The sequence below is a fragment of the Pelobates fuscus genome, chromosome 2 (assembly GCF_036172605.1).
Source record: "Pelobates fuscus isolate aPelFus1 chromosome 2, aPelFus1.pri, whole genome shotgun sequence".
Classification (NCBI taxonomy): Eukaryota; Metazoa; Chordata; class Amphibia; order Anura; family Pelobatidae; genus Pelobates; species Pelobates fuscus.
In genome coordinates, this window is record NC_086318.1 from 382,146,838 (window position 1) to 382,162,781 (window position 15,944).

Below are 15,944 nucleotides of genomic sequence, written 5' to 3' on the forward strand. Positions count from 1 at the left end.
TCCACAAGGGTTACACTCTATTTCCACATTTTGGAGAGGGGTGAGTCCATGGGAACACAGGTGATGTACATTTTGGCCTCTTTCTGATTTTAGAGAGGTCTATTTTAAATGATGTTTGTATAAGACTGTTATTTGTCTAAATAAAGGTCCTTGGATTGGACTGAAACATTGATCAGCTCTTCAGTAAAATATTTCTATTTTTTTTTTTAAGAAAGACCCCCGACTTCTCTCCCTCTGTGGATTTTTTAATATTTACATTATGTATATAATTTACAGTACACTGATTGGCCCATTTTGTACCCTTTTGTTTTTTTTGGATTCATTTTCCTGAATCTCTTTTTATTTATTATTTTTTTGCTGCGAGTCGGTCACCTCCTCCTCTCACACTCTTGCAGGAGTTTCCATTAGTTCCCATGATCCAAGCTCTGCTCTGCAGGGATGTCTCACTGACTGAGAGTGTCAGCTAAGCAGTCTCAGTCATCAAGCTAATCCCTGCACTCTCAGGTAGCTCAGGTAGCTCAGGGTAAAGAACTTCCAGACTGCAGAGGAGGAGGCAACCCTGGGAAGTTGTCAAACTGTTTTTAAATGGTTTTATTATTTACACTAGAAGGGTGCCAGGGCACTATTGGCACCATAACCACTACAGAGTGCCACGTAGATGACTTGGGGCATGTTTCCGGTTGAGCTATTATGGTCTAAACTTTGCAATTCCTTGGAAAATTCCCAGCATTCCCTAGCTTTCTGAATAAACCATGCTGGTGTATTTACTAAAGTGTGAATTGCCGTGAAATATCAAAATAACAGTTGCGCATTTTTCAGGTTCATCTGCCCGGAAATGTACAATTCCCAGGGGCATGCATGACAGTTCACACTACGATCAACAGCGAACAAAGTGACTTCACTCCAATAAATCTTCTCTGACACCTCAATTATGGAGTTAACAGAGTAAATCAGGGAGCATTTCAAACCACAATAATTATGGACATAAATAATATATAAAGCCTAAAAGGTACTATGTAACATGAAATTTAATGACAAAAAAAATGTATCAAACAAAATAATGCCAACCCATCAGTTCTGATTTCTAAAATTATCAAAGTGGACAAACTGAATGGGTTTCACAAACCTCTGAGTTAGATCTATAGTCAGTGTTGTTTCTATTGTTCTCATGCATAAAGCTTATATATAAAATTAAAACCATATAAGTAATATATTTAATCCCCAAGTAAACCGACTCAAAGCAGTATATTAATCTATATAAACATATGCATGTTATATTATCAGTAAAGCTGAATTTCACAGATCATTTTTTGTATTGATCTATTTATTTTGGATCACAGAATTAATGAACACAAAGCTAGTAACACAGACACTTTGCTGTTAGAGATTTACTATGATGCTATCACTTGAATTCTTCCTAAGCCTGTCTGCCTGGGAATTATCAGTAATGGCCAGTCTGATGTTGCCATGTTGGGTCATGCTGACATTTGTCAGGCAGTGAAGTGGCACACTGGACATGAGAGTGGCAGGGAGCCAGGGGGTGCAGATAGTGAGAAAGGGGTGATGGGCACATGTTAGGGGAGGGATGAAGAGGAGGAGACATTGTTGCATCAGCTGCAGTTCTGTTAGTAGCTGTGAGAAGCGGAGCGTGGCTGCAGCTGGGGAGGAGAGCTGATAATTTGTATCACTGAGACTCACCGAGAACCTAGCACCTCATCCTGACAAAGAAAGTCATCATGGAGAAACCATGTGAATCCAACGGGCATGCAGGGAATTACTCAGACTGTACAGTGTGCCAGGTGGAGGACAGTAAATCAAGTGGCAAGCCTAAGGAAGGGCAGGGATGTGCCCAGTTTCTCAAGAAGAATGCCATAGTTATCCTTACTGTGTCTGGGGTGCTGGTTGGGGTTGGTCTGGGCACAGCTGTGAGGGGTATGAACCTCACCAAGGCTCAGATGACTTATTTTGCTTTCCCTGGAGAGATGCTCCTCAGGATGCTGAAGATGATCATCTTACCTCTGGTGGTGTGCAGTTTGATCTCAGGGGCGGCCAGTCTGGACACCAGGTCGCTGGGCAAGCTGGGAGGAATCGCAGTGGGCTACTTCTTGGTCACCACCCTGATGGCCTCAGGTTTAGCCATTGCCTTGGGCTTCATTATCAAACCAGGTGCTGGGGCCGGTGCCCTGAACTCTAACGCCCTGGGAATAGAAGAAACTCTGACAACCAACAAAGAAACTGTGGACTCATTCTTAGACCTGGCCAGGTAACTAGAGATTTTGTTTTACTACTTTGAAATTCACTACAAAAAGTCAGGTTCTGTTTGTGTGATCTTTCTGTTTGTGTGTGTTTTAATATTTGAATGTTCTTAGTTATGATTCTTATTACTTCATTTCATTTTGTCTTTGGACTGAGTTGGAGAACATGTAATTGTGATTGCTCAGCCAGCTATACATAGTATCTCTGTAGGATGTGGAACCACATGGCAAGATACTGGACACCAGTTGGCAAGCCGACCGACAATACCACGTTAAGCCGGGGTCATTATGGGAACTTGAAGTAGAGAATATCTTGCATCACTTTTTGTAGAGTTTACAGGTGTGCGTTTTCTTGTGGGAGCGGACATGTGATTGTCAGCTCTGCTTCCAAGACTCCCTGCTGTTTGTTTATAGCTTCTCTCTGCCACTGGGCAGCTGCATCAGGGTCTGATGGAGGGTCTGCTTTCTCTGGTCTCAGTTGTTTTGTGAACAGTTTACAACAGAAAAATGACACACAAAAAAACCCCAACACATTTTTGTACTATTAATAAATATTACACTCAGAGTTTATCCACTAAACATCAAACTGTAATAAACTAGAATTTAAAGTGCAATATTGAGAATAATATAGTCAGGCAGGGTTACAGCCAAATTGGAAAATGGGGTGGGGGGGGGGGGGAGAATCTCCAATTTATTAAGGTTGGTCTAAAATTTTTCATGTCAGTTGCAAATTGACGACAAGTCACTGTTAGCAAATAGACCTCTGTAAGTCAGATGCTATGGAGTTTTTTTTTAAGACGAGACTCATTTTTGCTAGTCATTTGTTGCTCAATGCAACTCACTGTTCAGTGAAAACATTTCTACATTCATGAATTCTTTAGATCGGTGGTGCCCAAAAGGTAGATCCTCCAGATGTTGTAGAAGTACAAGTCCCATGATGCTTTACCTTTACAATGTTATAGAATGACATCATGGAAGCTGTAGCTTTAAAACATCTGGGAATCTACCTTTTTGGCACCCTGAGTTAGATAAAGATCATGATGATTATAATTACATTTCCACTTCTCAGTTTACATATTCATTTTGGTTCAATAAAAAAAAAGCTAAAAAGTCTGGTTATAGGAATAAAAAATAGAATTGGTAATGATCAATTCATTATTGTATTGTTACTTTATTATAAGAAGCTTTATCTTTGTAGAATAGCAGGCGTATGGAAGCATCCCTCTATAATGATGCAATCTCTTTCTATGATTTCACTGCTCATTGATCCCCCCCCCCCCCCCCCCCCTCAGTCTTAGAGAATGATGAGCACTGCACAGTAACTCAGCCATAGAGAAGTGTCTGCATAGTTCAAAAATAAGGAAGCAAGAATTCAGTTATGCTTGAAATTAGTATTGGTATTTAACCGCTTAAGGACACATGACATGTGTGACATGTCATGATTCCCTTTTATTCCAGAAGTTTGGTGCTTAAGGGGTTAAACCAATGCGTGATAAGAAAAGATGTGTAGATCCTGCATGACACACAAAGCATTACTGATGAGATAAACTGATTATATAGATTTAAGCAACAAAACAACATTCTATGAGATGGGTTTAGGCGAGCAACCCACAGTATAACAACTGTGTTATACATACAGAATTTTCTAAATAAATAAAATAATGCATTATGGTGATTTAAACATTTGTTTTTTTCAAAACTGATACTTTTAGGCAAAAATGATTCACTGGTAACAATTAAGAATTCTGCTGGTTTTCAAAAACAACTATTCTGGCCTAGTTTTTGCAAGTTGTGTACATGTGCAAAGTTATGTATATACAATTAATATTATATAAATAAAATAATATATACACCGTATTTACTCGAATCTAATGCACACCTCAATTTTTTAAACCTGGAAGCTGAAGAATGTTTTTGCTGGCGAATGTAATGCGCATTTATACAAGAAGATACTACTATACAACATTGTGCTACAATAAAAAAGGTTTATTGCAGTATACCATAGTAACATTGATGGTATTTAAATTTTAGTGTTACATGTTAAGTCTATTCTTTCTTAAAGGGACACTATAGTCACCAAAACAACTTTAGCTTAACTAAGCAGTTTTGGTGTATAGATCATGCCCTTGCAGTCTCACTGTTTAATTATCTGTCATTTAGGAGTTAATCACTTTGTTTCTGTAGCCCTAGTCACATTTCCCTGCATGTGACTTGTACAGTCTTCCTAAACACTTCCTGTAAATAGTCATCTAATGTTTACCCTTCCTTTTTTGCAAATTCTGTTTAATTTAGTATTTCTTATCTTTTTTCATGCAAGCTGTGTCATCAGTTTTAATTCGCAGGAATGCAATTCGCCACAAAATTTAGAATTTTGCCCCGAATGTAATGCGCCACCGAATCTAAAGCGCATTCAAATTTTGGAAACGTTATTTACGAAAAAAAGGTGCGCATTAGATTAGAGTGTACATATAATTATATATATATATATACTAATGGGTTTTCGAAAATTCTCTAGTGTTTTTTCAGGGGGAAAAAAAGATTACATCTAGGTTTCCGTAAATCACAGTTTCAACCGCTTCGGGGTTAGATACAAGGCACACGTTTCACCACATGTAGTGAATGGGAAATGTTTACCTATATTTATGCTGGGTAGACAGTCCTGGTTACTGTGTAGAGCAGTGGTTCTCAAACCAGTCCTCATGGTCCACCAACAGTCCAGGATTTATGTATTTCCCTGTTTTATTCCAATGGAGATACTAAAAAAAACCTGGACTGTTGGTGGGTCTTGAGGACTGGTTTGAGAACCACTGGTGTAGAGGGACATAGAGGTCAAAGTAGATTTACCTTACAAGGTGATGCAAAGGATGCACAACGCAAGACTGAAATGGGAGATTGCAGATCTTTTTTAAGTCCATAGGGTGTGTAAAAAGCAGCGTGATGTCAGTCAGCCTGCTGTCCTATCACTGATTTATTAGACTGGACTTCTAGAATGTATTTGTGGGGTGGCCGAGTAAAGAGTACATTGTGTAAGCTGGTTAATGTGACACTCCACTGCCCAAATACAAAAAATAAATAAATCACTGTTTAGTACATATCCTCAGAATGAAAACATGCATCGATTTAATTATGCATATTGTTTTTAAAAAAATGGTGTTCTATCTAAAGCAGCTTGTAAAAGCTGCAGTTCTCTTGTCTGAAGCCTTTGCAAGCCGGCCCAATCTAACTGTGCAATCATAGACTTCCCACTGTAACTCAATGAGAAGTATTTGCAAGGCAGGTTTTATTACCCTTTCCAAATGATTCAAAACTTTAAGAAAAGATTCAAATTGATTTATCTGCAGAACTCAGTCACCATTAAGTCTATGGGAATTTTTGTATATAAATCATTTGGATTATTTTCTGACATTATTCATTTAATTTAACTTATTAAATCAAAGCTATTGCATTAGAATATAAACTGTATATGTAATGCTTTAATCAGACCTCTAATATATTGTATTAAATCATTGTGGGGTTTAATTACTAAACAGGGAACTGTACGGAATACAGGAAGGAATTGTAAGTAATCGGCCACAAATAGCTTGGACTACAACAATTATCCAACACCTTTGTTTTGGCTTAACATTTCCCACCTCCCAAGTCAGGTTCGCACAGATACAAGCATTGGGTCATTACACACTTCACAGCACAACTATTGATTTGGTCAGTGAATCACTATAAGATCCTATGATTGCCAGGCATGTTTATGTCGTGATTGTTGTCACATCTTGGAGGGCTAAAATACGAATTTAATAAGGTTCATATATGTTATATATCACAAATGTAAAATATCCACCTGCAGACAAGAGCAGAGTAGTGGGGGAGAGACATACAAAGGTCTTGGTGAGTATATCAGGATAAAACACTACAGAATAAGATGGCACTATATAAATGCCAATAATAATAATCATAATAATAATATTTAATAAAAATGGCACAAGTCTGTAATAGCATCTTGCAATTCCCATTGAAATGCAGTTACTTGGTTTCAGCCAGGTAACTCTAATTAGTGCATTTGTCATTATGCCCACATTCTTTAAAAAAGTGTGTACAAATTTGACAAATGGAAGACATTCAGATCAATTCATAATTCAGAAATAAATTGGAATATATTTGATCCCATGGCCTGGTGTAGTCAGTGTGTGTTGCACTGTGTAGAAGAACGTCCAGCTACCTTAGACATTATTTTTGTCTGTAGAATGCATGTGTAGCCAAACCATAAATAAAATGATGACATAGAAGGTTCTCATTGACATCAGCTGTCTGTTAAATGCATTCTACGCTAAATGGGTCCATGATGCTGAGCTATTTCCCCAACTATGTGGTTGGAATGCATCTGTACCTGTATTTGCTGATTTAGTTCATCACTGGATTAAATTATCCAACGTGTCTCATTTTTTAATATAAGACTGATTACTACTCAAGTCAATGATATTTACACATTTTTCCTATAGTACTATATTTTAAGTAGAACAATGTAAAGAAGAAGCAAGTAGTAATATTGCATGAACGATCTTTGTAAAAATGGCTGTCTATTCCATAACTAATATATTGTGAACCAATAGCAATCAATGGATTAGCATGGCAGTATCATTGTGCACAGTGTGAAGGCTGAGGTTCCATAGCAAATGGAATGTTGGGTGCAAATACTGCGTAAATATATCCTTTTCATTTAATTGTTATCATTTACTAGAATATGTTCTGCAAGTGCAAATGGTACCATCATAAGGGATTTTAATAATAATAATTTAATAATTCAGTGCCTTAAGGGAACTCGCTAGCCTTGAATTATCAATCCACTACATATGAGGATCCTTAAAGGATCACTCCAAGTATCATAAATTCAACAGATCGCTATAGTGGTTATAGTGCCTGCAAACATCTGCATTATCATGGTCAATTCTGTCACAGCAAAAATTAACTGAGAACTTTGGGCTAACCAACCTCCAGAAAATCAGCTCTACTCATGTTGGTCTAAAATTACATAAGTAATATGCAAGTGTAAAATGTGCATTATTGAAGCGAGCTTTAGTGGCTTTGGTGCCAGGAGCTGAATGCTGGACAGCCTGGGGGGACCAGGTCAAGACGTTAAAAAATGGATGGCTCTTAACAGTTGTGCAGGGTCACAGGACCCCTGGCATTAAAACCACTAGGGAGGGCTCTACGTTTTAGTGCTTTGAGTGCCCATTTGATGAATAGAACTATATACAATATAGTAACACTTGCAGTGCCCCTGCAACTCCAAATTATATCTGTGGTTAGCTGCTTTCTGGCCTCTTTAAATTGAGAGTAGATGTTATTATTACAGAGATGTATTTTGAGGCAAGATTAGCAGCATACTTTGTGTGCTATGGGAAGCTTTATATTATATAGAAAATAGACGTTTGGTTAAAGACAGGCTGTTTAATTATTGTGGGTGAGAATTTCCATCTCTCATAAAGGCAGATACATAACTATTATTTTATATCACCGTCAAGCCAATCTTTGCTCTACCACCCCATCCCACTTAGCAGCCTAACACTTCCTTCTCAGCTTTCTCTTGCTGTGTCTATAGAGTGAGGCACATGGATATGACATCATATTCTGGTGCCCCGTCTCTAATTCCATGTGCCAACATTTCTTCTTTCTAAGATCAGCCGGTTATTATGGAGCGCAGAGCTCCTTCTGCACCTCGGTAGTCTCAATTGTGATGCCAGTGCGCACCGAGAACAGGGAAGATAATAGCTCACAACAGCATCATCTGTCCTTTCACTTAAGGCAACTTCCTTCACCATCATACTTTTACCACAACTGTGTCCCTGGCATTGATCATTTCCATTTGAAACAGACATTCCAATCATTGCAGCAATGGAAATGGTGACATTTAATATTTGGACTCTACTCAGATGAGAGTTAATGGTAAATTCTAGTTCCTGGAAAAGAATGAAATTGCTGGAAAATCACTTTACTGAAACAAAACATTGGTAAATCACATTTTCGGTAAATTAATGTTCCCATTTGTGCATCTGTTTTATGTTGTCTGGTGCATTCTTTCTAGTTAACAGATGCTTATTGTTTGCCAAAGAGCAACCCAAAGGTATGTATGAAACCAATTTATCTCTTCCCTCCAAACTGGATAAAGGGGCACTCCAAGCACCATAAATACTACATCTTATTGAAGTGGTTGTGGTGCAGAGTCTTTGAGTTGTGTGAAAGAAAATGTGTTTCTCTTGGTACTGGCACTGGAGAGACATTAAAGGGACACTGTAGGCACTGTAAACCAATTCATCTCAATGAAGTGGTTGTAGTCCATGGAGTCCGCTGGAACTTTTCTTCTGTTCCATGTAAACGTAGCTCTGTTACCTTCTGGGGTCTTGGCATATTTTGACTGTAGATGGTTACTGCACTACTTGCAGGGGCACAAGGGAAGGTAGATTTTACTTACCTGGCCCTGTCCCTCACGGACACAAAAATAGTGACCACTCATAGTGTGTCCTCAAATAAAATGTGAGAAAAAAAAGTGTAATGAAAAAAACTGTATTTTATTTGAGGACACACTATGAGTGGTTAATATTTCACATTTCTGTGCAGATAGTGGGTGGCAAGGGGTGAGAATTTGTGGAGGTGGCTGCCTGAAACCAGATGTTGCTGTATTGCTTTTCAACCTAGTAGGTTATTGGAGTGATTTCTAAAAAGAGTTTTTACTCTCTGTCTCCTCTCCTTAATATTGACTAGGGGGATCGTCGTGGGACTTCCTAACTAACTGCCTAGCCTCCCTCTTTATTATTATTTACCCTTCCCTCCTCTGGACTGCACTAGGAGTCTTTTTGTTGTGATCATGATTTGTTGTGTGTACATTTCAGATTGGATATTGTCAGTGGGACCATCTCGCAATTTGGAACATTCTTTTTGTTACATTGTTTAAGAATTCCAATTGGGAGACATTTTGTAGCCCCTTAGCCCACCGGGAAAACCGTATTGTGGTTTATGACCAATTGCTGCCTTCTATGAAATGCCATTGAAACTTAGACTCCGTTATTCTATAAAGAACCGTCTAGATATTCTTCTGTAGGAGGTTAGATTTATCCCCTACCACCTGCAATGGGTGTTATAAGCTATTTTATGCTATAGGTGTTATAAGCTATGTTATGCTACTTTAATAATCTTTTTTTAACTTTATTGAAAAACTAAGTACCATTTATTAATATAATGATAATAAAGTTATTTATGTTTTTTTTTTTGTTTTTTTTTCTCTCTTTGTCTAAGAATGGACTTGTTTTTTTGTCTGGTATACCATACAGGAATATTGGGCCTTAGTTATCCAGTGTTTGGATTTTTGGGTTATCCCTAGTCCTAAATTACACCTCTGGTGGTGACTCTTTTTTTGTAGAAACTAAACCCAGGAGCCTACCTGTGTTTTCCATAATATGCAAATACATGCAAACAAGTCTCACTGCACACATCATTTTGACAATTACCTTCAACCAACAGAGGGTGCTGAAAATATTGAATTCACAGTCCTTGTCTTGTGTCTTGGAAGTATTCCACCCAGAAACTAGAGCCTTCGTTGGTTAGGACAGCTGAGAGGCCTGAGTACATAGTTATCCATGTATAGTAGCTAAACATAGCCTGTATAGCCTGACACACACACTCATAGCATTTACTTATCTCCAAGGTAGGTTGCCCAGTGTAACCCCCATGCATGTGGTTAAAGGCCTTATTTAGTTTAGCTCAATGTCAACAATGTTCTAAGCCGCTAGAATAGAACACTGTTGTTCCCTACCTCCCAAAATATCAAATAGACTAAAAGGGACACACATTTTTTTAGTGGTATGAGTGGAGTGTGGCCATTGACTTACGTTCTGAGACATACTAATGACAATTTATGCCACTAAAATGTAATTTAGAACAAGAACAATGTATGTGATTTCTAAACACGTTTATTGTAGTTTAAAGACACATTACTGGGAGTAAAATTGCTGAAGATCTCTTTTATACACTCAGACACTGCAACAATATGGGACACCTAGAAGAAAGGGACAGTAGGATAGAAAAGAGGGACAGAGGGGCTTGTGCCAAAAATAGGGACTGTCCCTCCTAAACAGGGACACTTGGAAGGGATGTTATTCACTGTTCACTATACAAACTACTCATTTTGTTATTTTAAACGTTCATGAACATTAGCTGTATATCAAAGTAATACCAGGTACTGGGCTCTATGTTATCAATATAGTATAGTTGTAAGCCCTCCAATATGTTTGGTTCTTAGAAACCATCTGTATTTTCATATTGATATTTAGTTCTCTCCAAAGTACGTGAAATTATCCAGTCAGTGCATTTTTTCTTTCCTCAACAGTAGCCTCTCTACTTTCTAGTGAACAAAGAATTGAGGCCCCTAGAACTCTGGCAATTCTCCCATTCTCCCAGTAGCTATTTATCAGTTGCCTGGCACTTGTTGGAGTTTAATTTGGAATTTTGTGGCATTTGTGATTACTGCTGTGCATTGAATGCTCTACACACAATTGTATACATTTTCTTTTACAGCTTAGATCCATGGACCATATTTTTAAAGGCACAAGCCACTTGGCGTCTATAACGACATTTTCTGTATGATCTGAAATTGATGGAATGTCCACAGAGGAACAAGATAACCCTCACACTATATCACACACATGACAACCAGCACCCTGAAAAGGGTACAGGAACCATATAGACGAGACGAGGACCGCTGAGGGTTGCAACACACAATTTTTCTTAAAATAAATATATTATTCGCTATAATGCTAATTTTATTAATGTAATGAGGAGTCTATTAACTATTAATCTGTTGTATAAAAGTCACAAAATTAAAATATAATCCACACATAATAGTTACAAAGGACACTGACACACACACAAATATTTACACAAAGAGTACACTGACACACACACACACACTTACACACAAAGGAGACACACTTTCACTGATTTGACACACGGGCAGACACAGAGATACACATACATTCACTGAGAGACACACACACTTACTGACAAACACACAAAACAGACACTGACATGCACAGTCACACACAGAGGCCATATTTACGCATAGAGGACACTGGCACACACATATATGTACACATAGAAGAAACTGACAGACAAATTTACACACAGAGGAAACTGACAGCTACACACTCACTGACAGACACACACACACTCGCTGAACTCACTGCACTCACTGATTTGACACACACTGTCAGACACACTTGCTCACTCACTGACAGACACACTCACTGATTTGACACACACTAGCCGACACACTCACTGTCAGACACATGCACTCACTGACAGATTTGCACTGACAAATACACTCTCTTATGTTTAACTGTGCATGGCCTTCAAGATATCCTGGGAGTAGACATCACTCATATTTACTATTTAGGTATAACTATAGATACCCCAATACCACTAGCATCTTGGTGGTGTCAGTTTTCGCCAGTTTTCAGTTTTACCCTCTTAGTCACCTAGCGAAAGTGAAAACTAGGTTTCAAATGTAGTCACTGCACTTTAGCCCCATGGGTTGGATATCTATGTCCAACAGCACAAGCCAGAAGAACTAGCTCAAATAAATGACTGGTGTAGACGTGTTCTGGCGGTGATCCATTTATTTTCCGAGAATCTAGTGTCTAGTTCACTGTTTTAATTAAAGATGTTAAGAGCATGCCCATTTACTGTCTGTGAGTTTAAACTGTAATTTAAATGCACATACCATGGCTCAGCTGTGTACATCTAATGTACCTACAATCGCATATACATGATCCTATCTGCTCCCACTTTCCATGTGCTGTGAGGTGTTGGTTAGTATGAGGAGCAGGCTTTTGGAGACTACCCTCACTCACTGGGTTAAGCCAATCTTGTTGGCAGTTTGGTGGTGGAGGCGTTTTAAAGATACTCTTAGGACTCTGGTTAATGCCCCCTCCCTGTTTTCACACCCAAGCACAGCTGAATAAGGATAATGGATGGGGCAGAACATGGTTGTAGACTTCACTTTTGCAGTTATAGTAGGTACCACCAAGCGATCCACAGTCATCTAACCCATGATAAATTCCAGCTCTTTTCTACCATTAAGCCTTGCTGTCAGTATAGTGTTCTGTCTGACACTACATATAATGCAGATGAATGTCCACTACCCTGGAATCTAGCTGGGACTTGAGTGGAAGTGAATGATCACTTCCGGGGGCAAGGGGACATTTTTCTCGTTTCTCTTGAGTATGAGTTGGCAGCGGCTTTAAGCATACAGCTTAAAGTATCCTAAGGTAACTTTTAGTGAATTTACTGAATACAGCACAGTATGTAAAACACATACATTGTGGAACATAAACAAGTAATTTGTGTAGAGCTACAAAACATATTGCCAGATCCAGCACGCTTTCCTGGATACATATTTCGGATACATATTGATGGGCAGCACATCAAAGTAATGCCCCGAAGTATGTAAAATATTCATATACTGCAGACAGGACATCAAGTCATTATTAAATATGGGATCCAGCAGCATGTCAGTTCTACATCACGTGAAGGGGCCCTGTCGCTAACAGACCCGGCGATAAGTTAGCACATGCTTAGGACAACATATTCCTCATGGGTTTTTTTTATTTTTATTCCATTTAACATGAAGGTCATGGGTAAATAATAAACTAGAAAACTTGAGAAGCAGGTGCTGACAGGTGAGAGCCAACATGTGTGTTACTTTCACACACATATTTACTGTACAACTAGATCAGGTTTGTTTTTAATATTTCATAAAAAAACAGAATTCTAACATATAGATATTTTATAAGGATAATAAATCCTACAATAATTTTTTTTTATGAATGTTATTTACCTGCCACTCTGATTGTGGGCAGACGATAATTAGGGGGTGTTAATGTTATTAAATAATACAGTGAACTCACAAAACAGACTGACAAGTTATTACGATAATTTCTAATTAAAGGGCCACTCTAATCACCATAACCACTACAGCTTATTTTTATTTTTGTACTTTACTCTTTCTTCTGCTGCTCCTTGTTTATTTTTGCTTTGCATTTATGCTTTGGCCATCTTCCAACTTTGCCGGGTCTAGTTACCAACTTAAATATCCTCATTGTTTCCAAAAGATACAAATGTTATATGAAATAGAAATATCATTATATCCCTGAGGGAAGAAAATAATAAAGAGATCTGCGTATGTAGACATGTTTTCTGTGTATTTTTTCCAAGAATTGGTAAGAATTGGTAAGGCGGGCTACAAAATTAATAAAAGGAATGGAACATATCAGCTATGAAGAAAGGTTAACAAATTTAAACCTATTTAGTTTAGAAAAACGTCGCCTGAGAGGGGATATGATAACATTATACAAATATATTCGAGGCCAATACAAACCATTGTGTGGAAATCTATTCACAAACTGGACTTTGCATAGGACACGAGGTCATGCGTTTAGACTAGAAGAAAGAAGATTTCGTCTAAGGCAAAGGAAAGGTTTTTTTTACTGTAAGAACAATAAGGATGTGGAATTCTCTGCCTGAAGAAGTGGTTTTATCAGAGTCCATACAGATGTTCAAACAGCTACTAGATGCATACTTGCAAAAACAGAATATTCAAGGATATAATCTTTCAATGTAGGGTAATAACTGCTTGATCCAAAGATAAATCTGACTGCCTTTCTGGGGTCAAGATGGAATTTTTTTTCCTAGCTTGTTGCAAAATTGGAAGTGCTTCAAACTGGGTTTTTTGTTTTTTTTTTGCCTTCTTTTGGATCAACAGCAAAAAACATATGTGAGGAAGGCTGAACTTGATGGACGCAAGTCTCTTTTCAGCTATGTAACTATGTAACTATGTAACTATGCATTGGTTCTGGACATTTAACTCACTGCAAAGTAGTAGCATTTTAGCTATTTTGCTTTAACTTTGAAATTAATTTGAATTCCCAACTATTTTTACTTTAGTGATTAACCCTCTATGTATTTTTAGCATCTAACTTCAATAAAGGATCTTTTAGAACATATAGTGTGTCTGCACCTTTATATTCAATCTAATTTCTGTACGATTTTGGATGTCTATTATTACTTATTGCTGCACAGATTTGTAAACCAGACAAAAGGTCCTATTACTTCCTGGTCTGTTTAGCTCAGTGGAGCTAAACTCAAGAGGCAGACAAGTGCCCAGAGCACCTACTTTTCAATGTAGCTCAATGAGAAATATTTTGCAAAGTCTGTGATTGGACAGCCACAGAAAGTCTGGGCTGGGGAAGAAGGGGAGGGTTTTGCAAGGACGAGGTCTGCAACTTTTGCAAGCTTTTTTAGATTTACCCCCAGTGGAAAAAAAAATGAATAATTAAATGCATGCATGTTTTCATTGTGGGTATATCTAATGAATAGTAATTTATTTATTCATTTATTCCGTTTTATTTGGACTGTGGAGTATCCTTTTAAACACTGAAACAGTTGTTAAGCATGAAATGGCGTAACAAAAATGACTTTTATTTTTAGCAATATTCACTGATTAAATCCAGTTACAGACTCATTGTCTTAACTAGAGGACATAGAGATTTTTCGGACAGTTTGGAAAGTCTCTTGCATAAACTTCAACAGCCACCTGATGCCTAGCTGGCTCAGTGTTTGATTATGTGAAATTCACGTTCAAACAAATCAGTTCCGTTTGTTTTTTCACATGTGTTTAACTTGGCTAAGCTTCTTTTCCTATACTGATGATATGCACTTACTGTCATTTACAGAAACTTGATGCCTTCTAACCTTGTTGCTGCAGCTTTTCAGTCGGTAAGAATTATCCATTTATTCAACGTTATACAAGACACATTGTGACTTGGGGCCTGGACCCGGTTGCACCACTTTAAACTGTTGTATTTACGGGAACGTAACGGGAATGGTTTCTAAACCGATGTGCAGTTTTATTAAAAGTAATCCAGAAAAGTCTTAAACATTATATTGTGTAAAAGAAATAAAGACACTTCCAATCCTATATGTTAAGGGATGAAATTAAGGTAAAAAAATGAAAATTATTTTAATAAAAAGAAGCGTTAAACAAAAACAGAGAACGTGGAATACCAAGGGTTAATGTGCAAAAGTGTTAAAAACAGTAAAACAATAAATACCATTTACTGAAAGGGTAGTGAAAATCTGAAGCAAACTTGTCGTGTGATGAGAAATTCAAGATTGATCTTAACAATATACATAACAGATTCCTGAAACATATTGGAATAAGGTTTCATATTGAGCAAACTAGATTTAACAATTGGTTCCGTCTACTATATATTTGTTTCAGGATATCAGGATCAAATACTAACGCAATAAGAACCATACCTCCGAACATTCTAAATCACTTGACTTTGAGACTCTTTAATATTTAGCCTATATTAGCTCATCACAAACAGGGTTATTCAGTGCAGTGTGATTTGTCTAGGATTTAAAGCGAATTCAACATTTAGGCCACAGTACGTGAATTAAATAAATGTCGGAAAAAATGGGCAAAGTAAAACCATGGAGTCTAACTTGGCTGTGTTGGCCTATATTAGAAATTCACTTTAATTTCTAAACAATCCATTCTTTAATTAATAATTATGTGTATGTATAAATTCTTCCAACCAGTTGTAGCAGCTAAATGACTTTGATACCCCTATAGCTTGGAGT

General features: G+C 37.6%; 1 protein-coding gene across 1 annotated transcript in view; it reads left to right on the forward strand.

The window, feature by feature from the left end:
• The first annotated feature begins 1,618 nt into the window (after positions 1 to 1,618).
• SLC1A4 (solute carrier family 1 member 4) overlaps positions 1,619 to 15,944 on the forward strand; it is a 48,766-nt gene continuing 34,440 nt past the window's right edge. The window contains exons 1-2 of the mRNA XM_063443781.1: positions 1,619 to 2,263; positions 15,032 to 15,074. Coding sequence (XP_063299851.1) covers positions 1,737 to 2,263; positions 15,032 to 15,074 — 570 coding nt within the window. The 5' untranslated portion in view covers positions 1,619 to 1,736. The remainder of the gene's footprint in view (positions 2,264 to 15,031; positions 15,075 to 15,944) is intronic.